Raw genomic sequence first — 24,964 nt, 5'->3', positions numbered from 1 at the left:
GGATTGATTTTAACATAAACAGACAATAGCAGGGGCCAGTTTTAGTGGAATTTCAGCATCCAAAGGTGCTGCTGCGTTCGGATGGATCCGACTGCGACTGCAAACAGCTGGAGACAGGAAACTTCCAGCTTTTCACAATGCCACTAATCACCCACAGACCTGGAGAAATCTCTCCTTGTCTAATAAGTTGAGAGTATTTCACCTGCAGTCTGTTTCTCTTGTTTGATTCACATAGAAACGCTTTATTTAAAAATAAAGATTTATTTAAAAATAAAGCTTTATTTAAAAATAAAGCCTTTGCACGCGTCGATGTGTTGGTGCAAATGTGGTTCAAGGCTCTGTTCGGGGAGGAAAAAAAAGCAGCAAAAGAGAAAAAAAATGCATTTTTACGTGAGACTGCCAAGTTATAAAATATAAAATCCAAGAGGAGAAGTTCTCCAGTGATGCCACTAAAGAGTCTCTGCTCACAAACAGCCCCTCAAACACACGGTGCACATCAGCCTTTGATACAAAAGAGTTTGTAGAGGATGGATTTTGGCCCATGGATCACTGGTGTTTAGGCAGTAGAACTCCAGGGAAGTATGGCAGCACTGCTTGCAGCAGTGAAGAAGAAAAATATATATAAGAAGGATAAAAAATACTTTAAGGCTGCATTAACCCTCTCAGCCATTCCATTTCTAAGCACTGCACAGAAAATACTGTGCTCCCCGAGGGATCTCATTGTCTATGTGTCCTTTCAGTCCACCTTTTTGTCCTTAAGATGTTCTTAAAACAGTAAAATCTCTGCATCATATTAACATGACCCATCTTTACCCCTTCAATAAGGTATCTCTGTTTTGTACATCTCATTTACTCTGTTTTTTAAACACTTTTCTGCAGCCAATGTCTCATTGTTCCCTGCTTCCCATGCAACAGATGGGAATATGAAATGACAACTTGAAATGTAAAGCCTGCACGGACTAACACACAATTAAGGAGGTATTTAAAGAGAAGTAGCTTGACAGTATTTGGAAAAGAAAATCAGCTTCAGCAGGAGTGCTCCAGTCTGGTACTTGTTTTGGGCCAAAAAATGCACCTACCTTTAATAAAAATTAGCTGTAAAATTAGTTTATATAGAAATTTCATCTGAAAGGTGAGGCCATTTCAACCTTATTAACTTTTTATTTGCTTTATTTTTCTCCTTCCCAGCGCAGGTTCCAGAGGAACGTTTGATTAATTTGTGCTGTCTGCAAGTCAGGCTTTTAACCTCTGGGAAAGCTCTAAACACTTTAAAAGCTCACAGCCTTAAAAGGGATTGTCAAAGTGAACTTAAACTAAATAGAGGTCAACAATCTGAGGGTTGTTTTGGCTTTTCCAGGGAAAAGGGATGTTCACTGGAAAGACTGGTTTTTGTGGGCCGGTTACACTGATTCAGTTCACCACCTGCTCCTTGAACACAGGGAATGGGGACAGTAGGATGAGTAAACTTGGAAAAATACTGCAAGAAAAGTGGATTTGTAGAAGGAAAGGCTGTTGTTAGGGCTTCCCAGGGCTCCTCAACTCCACTGTGGAGACAAGAGGGCCTGAAGGATCTGTTGGATCCATCCTGCAGAGTCCACGTGCTCTAGAAACACAACCTGCTTCCCTACATTTAATTGTGAGCAATGAGAGACTCCAGAGGAGGTCCCTGGATGGTCAGAGGGATGGAGCAGCTCTCCTGGGAGGAAAGGCTGGGAGAGTTGGGATTGTTCAGCCTGGAGAAGAGAAGCTTCAGGGTGAGCCAATTGTGGCCTTCCAGGACATGAAGGAGCCAAGAAGAAGGAAGGAGAGAGACTGTTTACAAGGGATGGAGGGACAGGACAAGGGGGCATGGCTTCAAATTGACAGAGAGTGAGTTTAGATGGGATATTAGGAATGAATCCTTCCCTGTGAGGGTGGGGAGGCCCTGGCACAGGTTGCCCAGAGAAGCTGTGGCTGCCCCTGGATCCCTGGAAGTGTCCAAGGCCAGGTTGGACGGGGCTTGGAGCAACCTGGGCTAGTGGAAGGTGTCCCTGCCATTGGCAGGGGGTGGAACAAGATCATCCTTAAGGTCCCTTCCAATCCAAACCACTCTTATAATTCTATGATGTCACACAGACAGAAAGAAATCCTATTTTCTCTATATCAGATGTGCAGTTACACTGAATGCTGTCACCTGGAGTCAGGTCTCCTCTCAGAGTTAAAACTGCTCTCCAGGAATATAATCTTTGTTCTGGTTTCCCTTCCCTTCCCACACCTCCTCCCCCTGCTTCAGGCTGCAATCCAGTGAGCTTCAGTTACAGTGCAGTTTTCTTTCTCATTTCCTTGCCAACACATTGCACAGAAACCATCAAACCAAGGTTAAAAAAATAAGTTTCACGGAGTCACACTCTGACCAAAAAAATTCCAAGGGGCAAATTCAAGAAAACCAATATTTCTCCTTGTGGGAGAGTGTCAGAACCCTCATTTTAATAAAAGAAAACTCTTACTTTCCCAGGGCAAAGCATTCCAGCCTGACGGACGAGCCCTTCGCCGCGTGCGTTGTTTCTGGAAAACGAACTTCAATCTTTGGCTCGTACTCCCCCATCACACCTGTTGAACATCAAAACAGCTCTCACTCCAGTGGAGCCCCAGACCTGTCTAGCACAACAGAATTTCGGTGTAAAAGAAAGGGTGGCATTAATCATGTCAGAGCCTCACGTTCCACCCGTGGCAATCGGCACAGGATGGAGCAGATTGAACCTTCTGGGTGGAATTCAACCCCATGCTGGAAACTTCTGGGAAATCTGTGAGTTCAACTTCATCTAGAAGTTGAGGAACATGACTTTATACAAGTAAAAAGAATTTAGTGTATATATATATATATATATATATATATATCTGTGCAAAAGAATTTAGTGATTAGGGTTTCAGAGATAATTTAGGGTTCACACCTCTTGCCAAGAGGTGTTAACAAACAGTGCCTTTAACCTTAGTCACTTCTCAAGACAATAAATAGATTCTGGGTGCAAGAGAGTTATTGAATTTTCAGCCCAAAATACTTTCAAAATGCTTCAAACTTCTTTAAGACACCCAAATGTGAGCTGCAGACTTGAGAAAGGCTGATGTAATTAGATGGAATTATCGCATTTGAAAATCTGGCTGAACATCTGATAAAGCCCAGATAATCCTGTATCAATTCAGGGCATTTAATTTTGCAGCAGATTTGGGGTTGATTTGGGAAACTAAACTTTGAGCTGAACTTCTTAAATGCCTTTTATGCATCTTGCAGTGGAACTCATTGCAACAGCCGGGATGAATATAAATCAGTTCTTTTCCTGCACAGTGTCTTTGCCCAGACCCCACATTGAAGATGAACCAGTTCTTATTTTATATTCTTATTTATTATTTTAATTAATATTCTTATTTATTATTCTTATTTAATACTCTTATTATTATTCTTATATTTTATTTTTAACGGGGATCTGGGTAATGTTGCACATTTCCACTGTTGCTGTCAGTCACAAAAGTGAATGGGAGAAGATAAAGAGACTGATAGAAGGAGCCTGAGAAAAGGAATAGGGTGATGAAAATGAAAAAAAAAGAAAAGATCTTCAGAATTTACAATCACAATCTGTACCAAATTATTAACTTTTGAGCTGGGGAATTATGACTTTGCTTTGTGTGATCTTATTGTTACAGAACAGCAGAGTCTCACAGTGAAAGTATTATTCCATAATGCACAGTTGAGATTTATTTATCCTGGAAATCCAACTCCACACAGAGTTTTGTTCCTGATTGTCACCGCTGCTTTGCAAACAGAGCAAGTATATTGAAATTTGGGTGGGCAAACTTACAAAACAAACTTTATGTAAAGATTTCCCACGTCTACATTCCTCACTGCGAACATTTCATTACAAAGTGTTGCCAGAGAGGTGTTTGTACAGGTGCAGGTGAGTTCCTCACCTCAGTGATTCATTTGGAAGCAGTTTTCTGGGTTTGATATTTGAGCTATAGTTAGATTATAAATTTAGAAAGCTTTGTCGGATTTAAACCTCGACACAGGCTTGAGATGAGAAATATTAATGTACCATGTGACATCCTCTGGCTGCTTTTCAGTGACACTGAACACTGCTTTCTTTGCATGTGTTTATCTCATCAGCCCTGTCCTGACAGTTCATGTCCTGACACGCTGTGGGATCGTGTCCTGATGCACAACCTTTCCTGGGAGCCTGTTACCTCCATGGGGATGTTCAGGGGTGTGAATTCCCAACAACCAGAGCATGACCAGTTGGTTTTGTGCAGCTGATGCCTTGAAACAGGAGAAATGATTCTCTGGACTATTTTTGAGTATTAAAAGGCAAAACCCCCTCCTATATTATGGTGCTGAGAGTGCACAGGAACATTTTGCACACCCTGAGTTGCACAGGCTTTACAACTTTATACCATGATTTAATTACCATATTCAGATCCTAATTACAATATTCAAATGCCAAGTGCAATATTCAAATTCTAACTACAATATTCAGCTTCTAATTACAATATTTGGACATTCCCTCGTCTGTTACACCCACTTCCAAAACCATCCCTCCCACAGCACCGCCCTTGCCACGCCTCCCAAATTTGAGTCAGAGGTCCCAAAAAGAGCCCATTTTCACCTTCTCTTCCTCTTCCTCTCCTTTGGTGCAGTATCACACCTTCTGGGATGGTTTTAAAGCCCCTGAGCAACTTTGACTAATATCAGATGTTACGTCTCTTCCTCAAGACGTATTTACAGCCAGAAAACCCTTCGCCTCATCCCGTTGAATCTTCACAAAAAATAATGATCCTGCACTTCAGGAGTTTTGTCCAAAGGTACTAACAAGCTAAAGGGACCAGCAACTTATGGAATGTAGGTTTTATGGCTCCACTGCCTGTTTTTAGGCAGACAAACCCCCCCAAGGCTCTTACCGTCGCTGCGGAGGGTGAGGGGGGTGGGAGGTCCCCTGGCACTCTGCTGTGCCTCCCTGTTGGTCACCACACAGGTGTAATTCCCCACATCCCAGGGCTCCACCTTGGCCAGGTACAGATTCCCCGTTTCTTGGGAGACGAAGCGGCGGCCGCCGTCCTCCCGAAGGTCCAGGGTGTCGTTGTTGAACATCCACGTGTAGGACAAGCCTGGAAAACACCAGACCTGCTTCAACCAGCTGCAGTTTAATGACATCATTTTCTGCCAGGGAAGCCAAAACATCAACAACCCTCTCTTTTTTATCACGCCCTATTTGCTTCTTGAACAGTTTCACAAGCTGCACACAAGTATTTTGGTGATTACTTTGTGTGTGATCCTATCTCCTTATCTTCCATACTTAATTCTACTCCACAGTTCTTGTCCTATTCTCACTTCCTGGCCTTTTTCTGCCACCTTTTTTCATGCAGTGTTTCACAATGCAAACCTCAATAATGTATATTTACAGTCCAGGCTACTTAAACTGATTTATTTGACTATCCCACCCTAGAAAAGCAGATATCTCTGTGGGTTTGCCATCCAAGAAACCTGCTTTTGGGCAAGACATTTTGGCCAAGGCTTGGGCACTGAGGAGCAGGTTCAGAGCTCATCCCTCAGCTGCTGCAAGGTGGGTACATCCAAGATGTCCTGCCAGCCCTGCTGTGCTGCTGCTCCACGTCTCTGCAACACCCACCAGCAGGAGCAGGGCTGAAATCCTGCCTTGTAGAAGCCACAGTAAATCAGAAGTTTCAAAATCTACCAGTTTAGCTTCCCTTAATTAAATGCATAATTCATAAGCCAGCAGTGTTGTGCCAACAGCTTCATTTTTCCACATTTCCCCCATCAACAACCCCATTCGGAAAAGATTATTTACGTTCCTCTCCCCCCCTCAGTTCCAGCCTGGGAACAGGATGGTAATAAGTCTGCAAACTCCACTAGTTCCGTGGAGTTTTATGTTATCAGCTTCCAACATTTTAGGAGTCTCATTAGAAATGATGCACCTCCAGGGAGCAATCAATGACTCTTTCTATACTTGGCTAAATCCTGCAACAGGCGCTGTTTTATTGCAGCTTAAACTTTTTTTGTGGTCTACAGTAAACCCGGAGGATGAAACAATTAATTCGGTGTAACACAGCACGTGTGCACACGAACATGTGCTCACACACAGGATAAACCCCTCCTGTTTTCACATTTAATGCCCATGTACTTTCAGGTGCCTGGTTAAAGCATCTCTTTACAGAAGAAAATCTGGAGAGGGGTTTTCAGCTAGAAATAAGTGATGTAGCCATGAGCTGATACGTCTTCCAGAGATATACAGACTGTTTGCCTGTCTCAGGAACAAAGTTTGCTGACTATAGTTTGTCTGGACAAACAGACAAAGTGACTGGTGTGGGCAAAACTCTGATTTCAACTCGTTCTTTGAAGGTTTCTAAACTGCAAGTTGGGGACTCTACAGAAAACGCTGAGGATTTGCAAGGTAAATACTTTATTGTGTGTTTAATTAAACAGTGTGCTGTCAGCTTGGGATTTCTGTGGAACAAACACCTTGGATCTGCCACTTCCTCAGATCTCACCCTGAGAACTTTTCCTGCCAGCTGGAGCCCCTGTTTTCCTCCTCACACAGACCTACAGATTCCTGCTGTAGGAGCTGGTCATGCAGCTGAATTCTCTGTGCAGGCCAGATTATAATAAAACTCTATTAAACCCAACTTTGTGCTGTGCAGACGTTTTTCAGGAGGTCAGTCTCTGAATTAATTAATCAGCAAAGGAGAACCAGACCTTTTGTGTCCTGATTTCAGTTCTCAGGGGGTTCCAGTTGACTTCATTTTCCAAAGTTTCTGTGACTGTCTGTGCTCCACCATTGCTTTAGGGCCTACTGATGAATTTTCCCATTAACTGAGAATAAGCACAGGCCCCTCCTTTTCATATTTAAATCCCTTTTCCCCCCAGCCTAAGGGATATAAACACTGTCTCTCTCCTAACTGCAGGTTCATCCTCACCCATCCCTAGGCCATGTTTGCCTAGAGCCTAATTCAGCTCCACCAAACTCTGTATAAACCCTAATTTTAATTAACTTCAGTGGGAGTTGGAGGAAATCTCAAGAGAGAGGAACTAAACTTTGGAGATGGAACTTTTTTCACCCTCTTTTAAGGCATAATACCAGCAATCCCTTTCACAGAGTCTCTTCCTAAAAAGTTAAATTACTACATCAACAGGTAACAGAGCAGAAAATCCGATGCTGCACCATAAAAGGAGTTACTATAACTTAAACTTTTCCATTTGGGGTCAATCTGAAGAATTCAGATTGCAGCAGATCCATCAAATGAGCAAAAGAAAGGACAAAGAGTCCCATGGTGTCACTTTTAGGGCCACACTCATTTCCATGAGTAAATCAGAGCTGGGGCAGGTGGTGCTGAGCAGAAGGGGGAGGAGGCAAAGAGGGGACGTGACAAAGAGATCAAAACCTGCTAATGAAAGAGCTTAAACGAACTTGGAAATCCTTCCTGCCAAATGTTTTATGGGAAAATAACTATAGTTACTATTATTTTTTAGTTTGTTCTTTAATTTCCATTTAGCCACGGGATTTCTGGGATGGGCAGCAGCTGGGGTCACACTTCATACCTGTAACAGTCCCAGAATTATTGAATTTCAGAGACCACCAGGAAAGGGCTTCAGCATAAAAGGGCTTACACAAGGTACCCATTAGCAACACCAAAGATTCTGAGGGCTTTTTTTCCTCTATTTCATTTTTCTTTTCTTTTTTTGGCTGTAACTTTCCCTCTGGAGTCACCACTTTTCATATGATGTTGAAGATGCCCGAAGCAAGTTTTTCTGTACAGATGAATTATCCCAGTTTTTCTATTGCTCTTTTCTCTGTGGGATGGTTTAGAAAAAATAAATGTGTGAGGTAAAGCTATACAGTGGGAGAAGATGCTGGAGAAGGGAGGCCTTCCAGAGATGTTCACTGACCACTGTGTGTGGAGAAAAGCACATTGGAGTAACTTTGGATGAGTCCTTACTCAGTGGTGCTTTAGAATTTGGTTCCAGATTGTGGGATGCTTCCCAAAAATTTTGAAGGAAACTGTTCACAGTAAAATTTGAGCTGGTTCCAAAGACAGAGAGAAATTAAGATTTACCCTTAGGTTAAAAAAATTCTGATTCATAGCCAGAGAGAATCCCTCTGATATCCAGACCTATAAAAAATGACACTATAAATATCAGAGCACTATGAAAAGTTTCAGGATTTAGTTCCCACAAACTAATAATAAACTTATTAATATCGAGTAAAAAATTGAGGCTAGAAATAAACACTTATGTGCCAACAAGGTGTTTTCCAAGATGGGCTTCAAAAACATTAATCAGGTACTTAATTTTTAAAATTCTGTGTGGCTATGGGACAATCAATAGCACACTGCCCTTTCCACGTGGTCAACTGATGGGACTCAGCCCAAATTAACATCTTGGAGCCCTGAATGCTCAAATATGTTAATGCTCAAACATCAAAAATGATGTTTTCTCTCAAGAGACAGTGATCCCAATGGTGGTGTTGATTCTGTGAGATTCTTGGTGGGCATAAAACTGCTTTTAGATCAAAGGGGCTACATGTTAATGCAGGGATAATTAATCACAGCATTCCAGACTTTGTTATGGATGTGCCAGAGCAGAAACTACTTTATGGAGTTGCAATATTAGGATGTGTTTTAGGCTTTTTTTTTTCATCCAAGGCCAGTGATTGTGGTGTCAGTCTCCTTTCTGAGCCCAAAGAGCCCCAAAAGCAGGTGAACTCCACCTCTCCTCCCAGGTGGGCAGGTCCTGGTTTGGGCAGGCAGGAGAGCATCACCCGGCAACTCTGAGCCTTTCCTGCAGAGCACAGACAGCAAAGAGGGGAGCTGATAATCACTGCTGATACCCTGGGCTGGGGATAGAACATTTCAGTGCCAGCAAACCCAAATCAATGCTGCTCCTTGTGCAGCAGAGCAGCTCCAGGCTGGGCTCAGCCAGGAGACCCTCCCTCCCTCCCTCCCTCTGGAGCTGCAGGAAAGCTGGATTAGAGATTCACAGGAGCAGAGAGAAAGGGACTCTCAGCCCATGACTGAGGCACTCGGTTTATAAAGGGAGAGACACTTCAAACCTTCTCAGATTATGCGTTTTCTCAAGTGCAGCGTTTCATATAAAATGCAGAAATCAAAGACCTTTTTACATCTCATCTCATCCCATCCCCTGCACACACCCAGTTCCACGTGCACCTCCTTCCCCAGCCCTTGCTGGCTGAGGATTTGGCACATCCCCCCCTCTAAGCAGGTCCACGGGGCTCCTTCTTCCTTAAGAGTGTTTTATTTTTCTAATGCAGCCTCAATACGGCGGTGTCAGCACAGAGAAATCCCACAGCCTCAGCTCCCAGCTCTTCTGCACGAATAAATGCAAATGCAGGAGTGATCCTGCTGCTCCTAACAAGATTAGCAACTTCCTTAAAGCTCTGCGGGGAGCCAGCTTGAAGGGAACAGGCTTTAGATCAGCCTTCACTTCTAAGAAAATAAATGAACAACAGTCCACCCCATAGTCTGGTGTCAAGTATTACCATTTAGGCAGCAGCTTCTTAATCAGAGTCAGGTCAGGCTCGTGCGTAGCTGCAGAAATTAAGGCTTCCTCCAGCTTCCTCTGCCTCACAGCTCTACATAAAACACTATTTTTCAACTGTAAAATATTGCTATGTGTTGATTACGCGGGGAAAACCAGCTGACCCGAAGAACTTAAGCCAGAGAAGTGGAGATGTTTCAGGAAAAAATACAATTTCCCTGCCCACCCCTGCACTCCTGAGCCTCCCTAACAAGCGGAGGGATGTGACGAGCTGAACTCTGTAAGGTGTGTTAATGAGCCTCATAAATAACAACAGCAGAGGCTGGGGCACAAATAGGTGAGGGGAGGGAGGGTTTAGGCTGGATCAGGTAACCTGGGGCAGCTTCGCTCTGGCTTTTGAAGGTTAATTACAGGCTCTGATTTGTAGCTCATTAGCTGAAACTAATTTTTAATGTCTTAATTGATCTAAGATACAAACGTAGGTGGGTCTTTTTTCTTTCACGTTTGTCCTAATATTTGTTCACAACAATATAACACGGGTTCTCTTGGTTGAAGGGTTGTTTTAGTACAAGTTTAAGGTTAGTTTTAGTACAGTTCTGCAAGATTTTTGTTCTCTAAGTGGTAGTTTAAGGTCTAAAGCTGACGAGAAAACTGCTGGAGCAGCCCTTTTGTATTTTTTTTCTTAATTTTATTTTTTTTAGCTGACTAATATATTCTTCCTTCTCTCTTCAATTGAAATAACTCATTTCTCTTCTATAATCAAGAAATGGTTATCAATGCAGTCTCAGTCTTGAAATGTGTACAAAAAAGCAGCAGCACATCTTTCCTTGTCAACTGTATCGGAAAACTGAGTTTAATGACACAGAAGCTTTAAATAGTTGAAATATTTGTTGAAATGTTTTTTGATCGTGGAAAGCACTTTAACAGCTGAGTGACCCAACATCTGCTGAGCTTTGCTGTGAGCTCAGCAGGGAGTTTAACTGCAGGCTGCTCTGGTGGAGGACTAGATAAGCCTGATCTCTGCAGAGAGGGGTAGAAAGAGAAGAGAAACACTTCTCTAGAGACCAGAGACAGCAGAAAAACTTCTTGAGTTCTCATTCCACCTGCCTATTCCTACTTCTTGATGTTACATGGGAGGAAACTTCAATTAATGAAACCTCCTTGGTTTTTTTTTTGGCCTCCTGCCTTTCTGTCACTTCTAAAGTTAGAGGAAGCAGGTACTGATTTTTTTTTTTTAGGTTGGCAGGAGGTTTTACTTAGTGTGTCTTACTTCGAAATAACTACATTAATAACAGCTGCTTCAAACAACTGCTGCACAGAGGTTTTCTGTCTTCCTTCAAGTCATTAGATTATAGGAAAGGCAACTCTTTTCCTGCTGCTGTGGTTTATCTTCCAAATTCCTTGACATCTAATTCCTGCCAAATTTAAAGTACTGTACAGAATGCTTGCAGTGGGAGCTGTAAGCACAGCCAGCAATCCTTTCTCCTGCAGGTATTGTGAGTCAGGCAAAGGGTTCCAATTAAATAAAAGACCTAAATATACAATCTTTTCAATAAAAACAACTTCCCCAGCATCCTGAGACGGCATATGACTTATCAGAGTTTACACCATGTACTTCCTCCCCATGGTATATAATTTTGAGTCCTAAATACAGTGTTTATGGATGACCAAAGAACTCAGTTGCTGTTCTTTAGAGACTTGTTATTTCAGATAATGCATTTTCCAGGCCTGTTGGTCAGCAGCTCCAGGAACCCTGTGCTAAAGGCTTTGTTCATGGACAGCACTTTGTCAGCTCAATTAATGTGGGGGGAACTCGCCTGGTAACTATTTGTTTGGTCTGAATGTTTCCTTCTACTCGGTCCTATTTGCCAAATCATAATTTTCCCCAACAGCGAGAGGAAAAAATATATAGTTCAATGGCTCAAGGATGGATGTGTTGTCTTTCTGTCTGTCCCACTGATACATTTCAGGAATTCTTCCAAGCCTTTTCTGCCTTTAAGGGCCAGGTTTCCCTTCATCTCCTGAATTATACCTGGATTATACCCTCCTTCCACGTGGCTGTGAACACCCAGTGGACTGTCATTACCTCTCTCTTCAGCACTTGAGGGCTTTAAACTGATGGATGGGTTTCTCTCCCTCTCTGATATCCTGCATCCTCTTTATAGATCACTATTTACCTTCTCCTGGGAGTTTGTCTTATAACTGTTTCTTTAAGAAGAATTGAGGATTTTGGAACAGGCACATGGAAAACTGCAGCTCCTGTGGGTGTGTGGTCACTGCCAAAAGCAGGACATAAGTCTTCAAAAAAATGGTTATTCTTTAAGTCCAGGACAAGGCACTTTGGTAACTGTGTTATTAATATTTCCCCTTTATTAATACACATTTGCTGTTCCAAATTTCCCATCCTCTTCAGGTAGTTCTGTTAGGAAAACATAGTTCTTATTCCAGACTTCAAAAGGTTTGAAACCGTTTTGTTGTGGGTTCTGACCCCCCACAAGGAGATTTGTGAAGGTATGTGGTTCAAAACTTTTGGGAGTCATTTTCAGGAGGGGGAAAATTAAGTCTCAAAAGATCACTCAAGAGCTTCTCACTTCTAATAGGTGGAAAAATGTTAAGAAAAAAATCCCACACATGTTCAAGCCTTTGTATTGCTCTGTAAAATGCTGATGTTGGAGGTGGTAATAGAGCTATAAAAAGGGGGAAAAGGAAATTTCCACCCCATACTTAGGGTTGCCTCAGATGAAAACTTTGGAACACTGTGCTCAGGCCATCCCTGGTTTATTTTGTGTCACCTGGACTTTACCTCACACAAAAAGGAAGGTCTCAGAGGTCTTATGGTGAGGAAGCAGCAGCAGGTAATGGTGACAGATGTAAGGCACCCCGAAATCAATTCCTCACAAAACTCCTTTTCAATCTCTATCTGAAGCACTGAAAAATATCAAGAAACCTGATCTAATCAACTCTCCTTTAATCAGGCACTTTACCTCTCCAGAAGCCCCTTCCAATATAAATTTTCCTATGATGATCAGGAAGGAGAAAATCAGGTATTCAAGAGCAGAAGACAAATCTAATGTGTATAATGTGGGATTCCAATTAGAGCATTGAAGTGACAAGCACTAAAAGAGCCTTTCCATGCAGACCTGGAGTGGTTTTGATGCAGAAGGAATTGCTGATGGCTTCTCCTCTGCCATTCCATGGGTGTGAAGGAGCTGAGATGTGTCACAGGTGGTCTTTGAGCCCTTTGTGGTTTCTTTGCCACATCACCCCCAAAGAACAATGACACGTTCTAGTCCCTCAAGTAACCACAGAATAATAAAAAAGGACCTCTAAGAAGTGTCTGTTAAAGAAATGAAATCCAAATTTGTTATAAACCTGAATATTTCATACATAAATAAATTCCAGTGCTAATCAGGCAGGAATTGCCTGGGCTGCTCCCAGGGTGGGGTTATCCATCATACCTCCATGGTGTGGGGGAGGCCCACAGAGCAGGACCACTCCTTGTCCTTCTCTCACTGACACTGTGCTCCTTGTCCTGGTTTCAAAGTTTTCCAGATCTTGAGAGAAAAGGAGAGAACAAGACCCGGTTATTACCTCTCAGATTTACTGCTGATTCCATCCTGATAAATCCACCAAAGTAACAGATTCACATATTCAATAGCATGGCACAATATCTGGATGTGAATTGAAACAGTGCACAGAAAAACAGCTCATCCAACCTCTTATTATGAAATTGTTAAGGTTGGAAAAGACCTCCAGGATCATCCAGTCCTTTGGTATTCCCGAGATACTTCTTCATAAATCAGTTCTACTCTAACCCCAGGAATCTGTATTTATGATTCCTCCTTGCCAAGCCAGTGCATTATTCCACTACTTTTTCCAGCATCACTTTTTGGAACTTACAAGACTCTTAAACTACAGGAGTTGGTAAAAAAAATAATGCATTTTGTGGTGTTTCCTTTTGTATAGAAATAAGAAGCAGGTGTGTTTCCTCTGTATATGCAAGTGATAATTAAACCTCATCAGGACTCCCACAGAGTGGATGTTTAAGTGATGATAAAGGTATGTTGTCTTCTTAATGAGTCTGCTCTGTCCTAAACTGGCTGCGGCATCTGGATGGATTTTAATTGACTTGAAATTTAGCACTGCTTTTAAAGGGGACAAAAAGAGGGTACTTTCAGTAGGAAATCATGTGATGCTTTAGGGAAATCTCCTGTAAAAACGTGTCTATGGCCATGTCACATGGGTGATTTTTTTATGGCTGTTAAAGGCTATTTTCTTAACAAATTTAACACCGCACTCAATCTCTTCTGCTTTCTCACGTTTCACTGAGATGCTGAAGAATTATTGGTCCAATTCTCTTTAACTAATTCAATCACAAAACATGACACAATAGGTGTACTTAAAAAAAAGTGATTATTTTCTTTTTGATCCAGTTCTCACCCTAATGAGAAACCTTCCCTTATTTGTCAGAGTCATTTGGGAAACGATTGCCTGAAATGCATTCAAAATATGCTTTAACACAACAAATATCTGCTTCCCCTTAAATCTCTTTATACCACAGTGGCACAAACTGCTTGCCCTAAGCTTATTTTATTTACCTTGCTGCAGATTCTTGTTTCAAACAATTGTTCCATTTTTCATCAGCTGAACAACACCCTGATCCAGAGTTCAACAGAGAGGAACAGCTCTCGTTGGTCAAAGCAATAACGATTTCTACCTGTCCAGGCTCAGCTATTTATGTCAATATATCAATTTTCTCCCCCTTAGTTGAACTTTACACAGTTAATTTTTCTTTTTCTCCTCTTCATCTCCTGGATATTGGTCTCCTATGAAGACTTTGTCTCCTCAGAGGGGACTGAATTGAATTAACCAGGTGTAGCCCCTCCTTGTGCTGTCACAGCCACAATAGATGGTTCCTGTCAATACACTGGGAAAGTGGTTGCAACTCTGATGTTCTTTTAATTGCCTGCTGGATAGTTCTCTGCCTTGCACTCTGAGTAGTGAAAGGAGGGGAAAAAAAGACAAGAAAGACCAAGAAAAATAAGGGAATAAAATTCATTTGTGTAGGTGTAATCCACCCTGTAATACTAATTGAAAGAGAAAACTGGAATATGGTTAATTGGAGTTTGGTTTCGTACCTTGCTTCCTGGTCCTGCCTCTGAATGTGTGGATTTATTTATCTGTTTTGAAAAATTAATTCTGAGAAAATTTACTTTCTCATTCTTTTCTTTCCTGGGGATTCAGTGTTTTCTGAGAAGGAAAAGGCCAGCACAAAATATTGGTGTGGAAAAGGGGTCCCTGGGACAACTGTCAAAGGCTTTGGATGAGGATTTGTTTGGGATGGCTGCTCTGAGGTTTTGTGTTCTGAGAGAAGGGGTAGAAGACCCTCAAATTATCCTATTTTTTACATTAAATAAAAAAATATCGGGAAGGTGCAAAACATTCAGATTCTTTAGGATTCAGGCACCAACAGGAAGGGTCATGTCTGCTTTTGCCATCACTTTCCTTGAGCTGCTCGTACAACACAAACTGCAATTTCTACTTAAAATTTGAGTTATAAAACACCCCAAAAAACTCTTGAGCAGTATGGCAAATCTGTGCAGCCTAAATAATGCTTTCCAATACTTTTCACTATGGACAATCAGGCCTATTTTATTGCTGAGAACAAAATTTCATTTATGAGACATCCCAGAAAGGAGGGGAGGGGGGAAAAAAGGTGCTGTGCAGGAGCAGGACAAGGTTTTCATGACAATTGAGAATTAACTATGTAATACTTGACTCTGAAATTGGAATAGATTTTGGAAAGTAATGAGTTGCTGGTAGCAATTTTTAGTTTAATGACACAATATGTCATGTTATCATTTTTACTCTAATTTTAGGTGGTGTCACCTGTCTGTGTTTCTCCATTAAAACCGTGACAAGTGGCCCTGACTTGAATAATTAAAAAGCAGTAGATTTCTTAGGGGATCCACTGTTTTATAGGTAGCAGGACTACTTTTGGTTATATCATAGAATCATGGAATGGTTTGGGTTGGAAGGAATTTTAAGGATCATCTCATTCCACCCCCTGCCATGGGCAGGGACACCTTCCACCAGCCCAGGTTGCTCCATCCTGGCCTTGGACACTTCCAGGGATCCAGGGGCAGCCACAGCTTCTCTGGGCAACCTGTGCCGGGGCCTCCCCACCCTCACAGCCAGGAATTCCTTCCTAATATCCAACCTAATCCCACCCTCGGTTTAAAGCCACGTGGGGAAAAAGTGGATTTTGCTTTTTTAATCTCCGCTTTTCAACCTTGAGTATCAAAAACTCTACACAGGAGTTTGAGCTCTTCCACAGCACGTTTGTAGTTTAGTTTTACAAACCATCCTGGATTTTCCAGTGCTGGAGAGAAGATTTTCATCCCTTGGTGAATCACAGGTATAAGAAAGGAGGCACATAAATCATCATTTAATTTATTCATCTCCCCCATGACAGGTACAACCACATGATGTCCTTATTTAACCCGTTTTTAAAGACTTCTAGGGATAAAAATTTTCTTTAGACAATCCATTCCAGTGCTTGACTCTGAGGTCTTCATCACACTGCATCTTTTACAAACTCTCACCCCCCAAAATTTCATAGGTTTAAACAGAAATAATTCTTTTTTCCCTATATGAAGTTGATTTTGATAAATAATTGTACAAAGCGAGTTTATTCAGTGACTGCCTCTGCAATAAAGAATCATTGCAGAATAGAATTAACAAAAAAACCTCCAAGAGAGCAAAACAAAGGAAAATAAAGTAAAAATAGTTCCTTGGTGTTTCTTTATCTTTATTGGACCCTTTTTCCAGGCAGGCAGCATCTCCCATGGATTATTATGATACCTCATTCAGATGGGTTCAGTAATGAGTTATAAAATTGTGTCCCTTTGTTATGCAGTCCAGGGGGATAAAGAGGGGGAAGAGCTGGACCATCAGAAATAAAGTTTCTATTTTTTCCAAAGATTTCTTCATCCATTTTCCCCCCTATGGGACTGTGTGTATTTTCAATTATTACTTACAAGCTAAAATGTGTTAAGTAGATATAAAAAAATTACCTGAGGATGAATAAAAATGTAGATATTCTATTTTTTTTTCTTGTTATTCTGAAATTCTGACTGCACTCAAAACCACTTTTCTTTGCCCTGGGTGGGAATTTACCCCAGCAGAGCACAACCAGTGTTCTCCTGTTACCTAGCACAGCTTTATAACGTGACATGACATAATCTAATAAAGCATAATGTTGCTTGTCAAGAAGAGTATCAAATAAGAGCTCTAAGATCAGGTGTTTGGCACACATTTAGGTTGCTAATATGCACTCAGGAATAGGCTGACTATTTAACAGATGGTATATTTGCTAACTTCAGTGTTTCTGCAGAGGTCTATAAATAAATTATCACCTAGTTCCTACATAATTCCTTTCATTCTTTGTCTGTGTTTATCTCACTTGAAGAACAACGAGTTCCCTCACACCCCGTTGCTCTCTCAGCTGCGAGTTTTAACAAAAAAACAACTTTTTTTTTTCTTTGTTTCCAGATCTGTTCGTGTTGGCAGACTGTGGGTACAGAACAATTAGTCAGTTGGGTGTGATAACGAGGTCAGGCCGAGCAAAGGGCTCAGATGCACAGGATTCTTCCCGGCGAAGGGTGGGAATTATGGACTCAAGAATGGGAATTTTTGCAGAGCTGAGTGAGGAAGGGCTGTGCTGAGAACACCCAAAACACATGGCATTTTGTGGGAGTGGGGTTAGGGAATGGCAGGGCTTTCTCTGATAAAAGTGGGAATACTCAAAGTGAAGGAGGTGTTCAGGATGAAGGGAGGAAACAGGGAGAAGGTGTAATCCAGCTGTACCTCAGTGGGGTCAAGGATGTTATTATGGAATCCCAAGATGGTTTGGGTTGGAAAGGACTTTAAAATCATCTTGTTCTAACCCTGTGCCATGGGCAGGGACACCTTCCACTAGCCCAGGTTGCTCCAAGCCTCGTTCAACCTGGATTTATGCTGATTTATGGCAGCAAAGGGTATGACCTGCAAGGCTTCCATGTAGATATTGAGACAGAATAAAAACCAGAAGTAGAGGAGAAGGGGGTTTTTGGGCACCATCAGTGTGGCTTTTCTGAGTACAGAGTTGCCAGTGGGAGAGGCAAACCCATGATGGGTGAGGTGATGTTTGCCTGAAACGATCTCTGGAGACAAACAAATTGGAACTGATGTCCAGAAATATTTCCTGCTAAAGTACTTGTGTTAATTATCGGGCTCATTAACAGGTTCAGCCACACAGTAATTTTTCCTTAGTATTTTAAAGCTCAGAATAACAGAGATAATAATAAAATCACAGAATGGTTTGGATTGGAAAGGACCTTAAAATCATCTTGTTTCAACTCCCTGCCATGGGCAGGGTCACCTTCTACTAGCCCAGGTTGCTCCAAGCCCCGTCAATTGCTGACTGTATCATTAATATATTTATTCTAATTTCACCACCACCACTGTTACACACATCTGGGTTCCTTTTATAAACTTTTTTTTTAGTATAAAACTGCCCTGCAGGTGTCAGAGTGGCAGATTTAACTATCCAACAGAACGCCTGAAGATACAACCAGTTTCCCTGGGATTAGGGGAGCTGCTTCTTAAAAATGTCTGATAGGAACAAAAACCTAATCAAAAGTAGCAACTCATTCATTTCAACCTCAAAAATCATGTGTTTGAAATTCCTGAGCTTCCTCAGTGGCACTTCCAAACCAGGACATCTTAAGAAGGAACATGGGACAGCTCTGTGCTACTGAGGAGCAAAAAAGAGGAAATTTGGATGTTTTAATACGTGAAATTGTTACAGACAATTAGAGAAACTCCAATTTGTCACCTTGCATAATTACAGCAGTTCATCTGAATTAATGCAATTTCATGCTTTCTTGAACTTTTGATTTTTTTTCCCCCCTCATGAATGTTTCGTCATTCCATAATCCCAAATATTACAGTTGTAATTACTTGGTATTGAAATGTGCAGTGAATGTTAAGGCACCAGGAGGGAGAGCTCTTTACAAATTATCCAAATCCATACCATTGCTCCCATTTCCATGTGCCTGGGGCAAATTGGGATCTACCACTTCTGTTCCAGTTTTTCTTCTCTCCCTTGTTGCCCGTGGGATATTGCACAACATGAGCGGGGTTACTGCGAGTGCTGGATCACAACAGGAATTTTCTCACAGGAAAATGGGATCAAAACTGGAACCTCCCCAGTTTTCCAAGGAATTTCATGGCTGTGATTTGCTATAAGCATTTCTAGCACCCGTGTTATCAGCTGACAATTAGTTACCTTCATTTGCTGTCACTGGGATGAATTAGGGAGCCCATTGTGGGTTTGAATTTGATGCCTAATTCAGAGAATTTAGGTCAGTTATAACCACGAATAGAAAAAATGCAGCTCATGGGATCTTTTAAATTATCTCAAATTCTAGATTCCAAATTTTGGGTTTGTTTTTTCTTCTTTCACATACAGGAAGTCCCAAAAATGTTGGGACTAAAGCTCTTTTATACACAAACTGTGCCTGTTCACCCCAGAAAACCTCCTGAGCATCCAGCCCTGTCTCTTGTTTCCCCTCAGTGTTGTACTGAATTGCTTTAGAGGACACCAGTACCTTTTGCAGACTGGTTATTACAGGGTGTGTTCTGGAAATATCCTTCTTTCTCCATGCATCTCCCAAAGGAATGGCTAATCTCATCTCCTACAACTTTCACTGGAAAGTAAACTCTCCTTTCCAGCTTTCAGAACTCGCTAAACAAACCCTGTGAACAGTTCCTTTGTCTGGATAATACTGTCAATACATTAATCTTTTCCTGTTAGCGTCTAATCTCAATTTTTTTAAATGTTCTAATTGATTTTCTATGAGTTCAATTCTGAGATTAAGAGGGGTGTTATCTCTAATTAAGGTGTCTGAAAGCCGCTTAGCATCTCCCATTTCCTCCTTTTCAAACACTTGCACTTTCCACTCGACACCTGCAGAGTTCTCCTGCTCCTTCCCCTCTTCGAGCCTTGGGGCACCTCAGGTCTGTAGGATTTGAAGCTCAATCAGCCTGGGCGATGCCTGAGTGTCTCCTTTCACCGGGCCAGGTTAAAAATCAACTGTAATTCCCACTTTTGTTCTCATTTTTCACCTTAGGTGAACACTGCATCCCACCCTGGTTAAAGGAGAAAGCTGCCCCGTCCCCCCAACCTAATGGAACAGCTTTCTAAAACAGGAGGGAAAAGCACAATCACCGGGTCTTGTCCTTCTCCAAAGCTGTGTAATCATCCAAGGGCCTTCATCAGGGCTTCTTTATTTAGTTAAATTGCTTTGGAGCTTCTAAGGGAGAGGACCTGTAATTTCCACATTAGGATGCACACGGGGCCAAGGTCTTCAATTCAGCTTAAATGACGTGAATGGCCAATCCAGGCACTAATTTTCAAGGTGGGGAACAATAATTTCTGCCACAGCCTGATTGTCTTTTTCAATTAAAGAGTGAAAATGCCCTTTACAAAGTAATATCAAGCTTCTCTAGAGGAAAAAATGGAAGGTCACAATTAAATTAAACAGGGAGGGTGAGGTGGGGGGAAAAAATAAACCTTAGCTGGCTTCATTTTTGTTCATGCACCAAGAAACTCAGAGCACAGAGCTGGTCTACATCTGGTTTTTGTTATATTTTTCCCCCCTTTTACAGAGTTAGCAGCATAGAATATTAAAGCTCTCTTGTGAACTGAGCCCAGGACTTGCACTGAGCAGCAAGTGTTGATGCAGCCTTAGGGCTCCTGCTCCAAAGCCCATCTGCAGGCCAGAGGCACAGCTGAGGAGCTGCCCCTCTCCGAGGGAGGGGGATGTAAGGAATATATTTTTAATATTTGATAGTCCTGAAGAGTTTTCTCACTTGTCACGGCACAGTTCACTTGTCACTTGTCAGCAGCACAGTCACTTGGCCGTCTGCAGGAGTTTGCTCCAGATTGGAGAGCTCTTAAAAGCACATTTCTCTGCCTGGGCTGAACCTCCAGGGTCAGATTTATCCCTGCCAGAACTGCCTTACACAGGAGATGGCCCTGTGTCAAATGTCAACTTGGATGATAATTCTTATCCAAAATTTTCTTTCCTTTATATTTCCCCTGCTCCCACCTGTTCTTTGAGCACCTGGAGATGAATCATGGGATATTACCTTCCCTTGGACCTTGACCTGGCTGTTGGCAGCGAGGAGCTGTACCCTGGTCCTGCAGGAAGAACCTCTTGCCTGCATGTCCAAGGTTTTGATGGTCACAGTCCCATTTCAGGCTACTAATTCTTTTTATAAAACTTGCACCAACAAGATAACAATACATACAATTAAAAAAAAGCCAAGGAAGAGAGGGCTGTCACACACTGCTGCAAGTGGGTAACAAGGATGTCTGTGCATATCCCAGCCCTTTCCAAATTCCTGCCCAGCCCTTTGGAGATCTTGATCCAGCACAGGATTACTTCTTGCAGAATCAGCCTGTGTTACCTCCAGCTTTATCTCCCTCATTCCAGCTGCAAAGCCCTCACAGAAATCCTTCCAGCGGGAATTTCCTGATTTCCCCGAGTGAATGATGTAGAGAATCTTGTAAGTGGGATTTCAGGTGTATTGTACTTTTTTTTTTTGTCATTTCAGGAGCGTTTAGAAATGGATATTTACAGCTTGGGGCATTCCCTGGGCCAGAGGTGGTTTGTCCTCATTCCTTCACTCCATGAAAAGTCCCAGTGACACACTGTTCCCCCTTCTTCAACATAAACTACAGAATAGAGAAGTTCATTTTGTACCTTGAACCCTTTGCGTTACACAGGATCAACCTCCACTGCAAAAATAATTGATTAATTTCATTATTTTCATTCAAAAAAGCCAATTTTATTCCAAATATGAAAGTATTTTTTTTTCCCTCAAAACCTCCACCATAAGTTTTTTTGTCACTCCAAAGAGTGAGGAAACTCATGTGAACATCGTGGATATTTCACTCAATAATTTCTTGGACTCTATGTCATATTGTCTGCACTGAAAGCAGAGTAGATAAAAAAGAAAATCACCCAGACTGCAAATGCAATCTTAGTTTATCCTTCCAAAATATTACATTTTATCAGTCAGGATCTGGCAGCTCCAGGACCTGTGGAGGGTTTGTTACCCACCATATCTCAATCACATATATTGCTTTTTCAATAGAGCCTGCAGTGGGTTGATTTAGGATAAACACTTTTAAAGGAACTATGGAAGGGTAAGTAATATAGAACTCAGAGATAATCTGGAAAGACTTATATGTTCCCTATTACTACTTTATCTGTAATGCTCCTTACAACATCTCTATAATGGATAGATACATTATTTATCTCCATAGATAAAACCCTTCCTTTTATAATAAGTTTAAGCAACTAACCTATGGAATAAAGCAGCTTTAACCAAGTGTCCTGATACAGCATTGCCTTGAACTCAGTGGTTAAATACCCTGAGAGAGAGACGTTTAAACCATCTGAGAGACAGAAAAATGTAGTTTCTGATGCTGCTTGGGCTGCTAGGACATAAAATAAATGGGGAATGTTGTCACCACGAGCTGCAGGTTGTGTGTTTAACAACAGACAGGAGGCCATGACTGCATTTAGTGTTGTGGGCTCTCAGAATACAGAGAAGACTCAAATTTTTAGGGACTGATGGAAAAAGCAAACCCCCTTTATTATGCAGCCGTGGCCATATCTCCTGGTTTAAAGACTCCAGGCTGTTCTTTCGGTCTTCAGGGACGGCAGGAGATTTGCATAATCCTATTCTTGTGCTATCTGAGCTTTAAAATAGAAACTATTATCACCCTGCCTTGTCCTGTCGGCGAGCAGGTGAAACCTTTCCAGCCTTCCAGCCTCAGCACCGGGGAGTGGGGGATGTTCCTGCTTTTCCCATGAGAACCTCTGCGTGCAGGGAATTCTGCAAGGAAATAAATCCCGGGCAGCTCAACGGAGATACAGAAAGATAAGCTGAGTGTGGTGAGGTCTTGCAGCATTTCGGGTCTTTGAGTGATTGAGCTGCATCACTTCAGTGGTGCTCTGCAAATGTTCAGCTCAAAGTGGCCTTGAAGGACACGCAGTGTCCCACTTCAGAGTGGGCAGAGCAGAGCACAGACCCCCTCCAGCAATGCATGGCAGGTTCTCACCGTGTTTTCACATGGAAACATTGTGAAAAAGAGGGGGGGGAAAAAAAGAAAATATGCCTGAGGCTGCTGGTTCTGCTCCATGGAGAGCATCCATTAAGCAAAGACCTTGCTGTGGACTCCCCACCACGGGAACTGCTGCAGAGAGAGCTGGAGCATTGGCACAAAGTGTCCCCAGCAATCAGAGCTGATAAATGGAGGTTCTCTTTCTTTTCACTCCAGGCAGAAGTTTGTCAAAACATGGGGTTTATTTCCAAGGAACAAACTGATTTCCTGGTATATTCCTGGAACTCATTCCCTTCAGAACCTTGTGCTCCAGCTCCCCGCACCCAGGGAGGGTGGCTGCTGCTGCTGCTGCAGTTAGATTGGATTCTGTACCTGCAGTTAGAAGCCCAAAAGGCAATTTTGAGAGCTGTAAGTCTATTTAGTGACATATGGAGAGGTGACAGCAGCATTTCCACCCTCCAGACAGGATCGATCTGCAGTGAGGGTTCCTACTATGGGTTGCATTTTGTCCTCACCTGCTCACGGGAAGATTCCGACTGTGAGGAGCTGCCAGGATCATCAGGAGGACTGTACAGAGCCTGGAAAGCAGACTTTAGGATCTTATTCTCCGTAGATCTGCAAGCTGAGATGTGTTTCTGCATTAGGGGAAGGTATCCCTGCCCATGGCAGTGGGGTTGAAACAAGATGAGCTTTAAGGTCCCTTCCAGCTCAAACCATTCTGGGATTATATATAAGCAGCCCTTTCAAAACAGAGAGGTAGGGTTGGGGCATTATTTGACATGTGTAGGGTGTAAAATGATGTTAGAAAGGGTACAGAGGCTGAGAGATTTGGGATTGTTCAGCCTGGAGAAGAGAAGGCTCCAGGGTGACCTAATGTGGCCTCCCGGTGCCTGAAGGGGCCGACAGGAAAGATGGAGAGAGACTGTTTGGAAGGGATGGAGTGACAGGACAAGGGGGAATGGCTTCCTAAAAGAGGATTGGTTTAGACTGGATATTGGGAAGAAATCCTTCCCTGTGAGGGTGGGGAGGCCCTGGCACAGGTTGCCCAGAGAAGCTGTGGCTGCCCCATCCCTGGAAGTGTCCAAGGCCAGGTTGGAGCAACCTGGGCTAGTGGAAGATGTCCCTGCCCACACCAGAGCGTGGCACTGGATGGGCTTTAAGGTCCTTCCAACCCCAACCACTCTGTGATTCAATGGGGATTTATATTTATCCTTAAGAGGATGAGGGAATGCAGTAAATGGTGTAAAACAGGGGGGATGTGTCTTTGATGACGACCTGCTGCTGGCACTGCCAAGCTGAGCTCTTCCTCCTGTTTGCTCTTGTTATCAGCTGGTCACCCCTGAGTGCTTGTTGAACATTGAACTGAGCACTTTGTGCCTCCTTTTGAAAAAGCAAGACATTTCCAGGGCTCACTCTTGCCCCCCTGGCTGCCAGGTGATCAGTATGGCAGCCCTCACCCTGCTGATGGATTAACAACCACCTTAAAGACCCCGAGAGCTTTCCTCAAGGTGGTAGTTACAACCTCCAGCACACCTTTTAATCAAACACAATTGTTACACAGGGATTTCTGGACACACACACATGACACCACAACACAACCAGTCCAGGAGTGGTTTTTAGCCTCAAATTCATGCAAGTCCAGCCTTTGCAAATTCAGAGTACCCGATCTAAGCTCATTGATTTTTCCATTTTCTGTTTCAAAGCATAGAGTGGGAGTGAAAAGGGTTATGACATGTGGAGGCATTGCTGGATTGCTTTGTGATGTTGCTGCAATTTGTGTGCAGTGGAAGGTAAATAACATGATGAAGTAATCAGATGAAAAGTGGGCTTTCATGCTGGCTGAGCATCTCCCAGACATCCCTCTAACAGGGCTCTGCTGATGCTCAGCCTGTCACCATCCAGCAAACACTAAATGGATTTGATTGGCTTTAATATATTTCCCCCTCAAATGGTTAAATGCTAATTATTTTTTTTGTTTCAGAATGACCAAAACTCTGTCCTGGAGGAATTATTGCCTCTGGTTTGTTGTTTCAGCAGAACTGTGTCTTCTGTCTACGACAAAAAGCAAGTGAGAGCTCTTGGGAGCTGGAGATTTTGTTCCAAGAGCTCCAACACTCTCATCCCCACTGCTATGAGCACATCATCACTGGGCAAGAGGAGGGAGGATGTGAGGATTAGAAAAATGCTGTTGAGAATAAGCATCAAGCAAAACCCTTGAGCACCACTTAGAAAATGTGAGAACG

At 42.4% G+C, this 24,964-nt stretch overlaps 1 protein-coding gene across 3 annotated transcripts in view; it reads right to left on the bottom strand.

Moving 5' to 3' along the window:
• CNTN6 (contactin 6) overlaps positions 1–24,964 on the bottom strand; it is a 131,012-nt gene that overhangs the window by 47,345 nt on the left and 58,703 nt on the right. For all 3 annotated transcript variants that reach the window (XM_027700870.1, XM_027700871.1, XM_027700872.1), the window contains 3 exons: positions 12,997–13,092; positions 4,927–5,133; positions 2,487–2,589 (listed from right to left, as the gene is read on the bottom strand). In XM_027700870.1, coding sequence (XP_027556671.1) covers positions 2,487–2,589; positions 4,927–5,133; positions 12,997–13,092 — 406 coding nt within the window. The remainder of the gene's footprint in view (positions 1–2,486; positions 2,590–4,926; positions 5,134–12,996; positions 13,093–24,964) is intronic.

Source organism: Neopelma chrysocephalum, unplaced genomic scaffold (genome assembly GCF_003984885.1).
Source record: "Neopelma chrysocephalum unplaced genomic scaffold, ASM398488v2 Primary Assembly neopelma1_147, whole genome shotgun sequence".
Lineage (NCBI taxonomy): Eukaryota > Metazoa > Chordata > Aves > Passeriformes > Pipridae > Neopelma > Neopelma chrysocephalum.
Note: the sequence above shows the minus strand (reverse complement) of the source record. Positions and strands in the feature narration are given on the sequence as shown.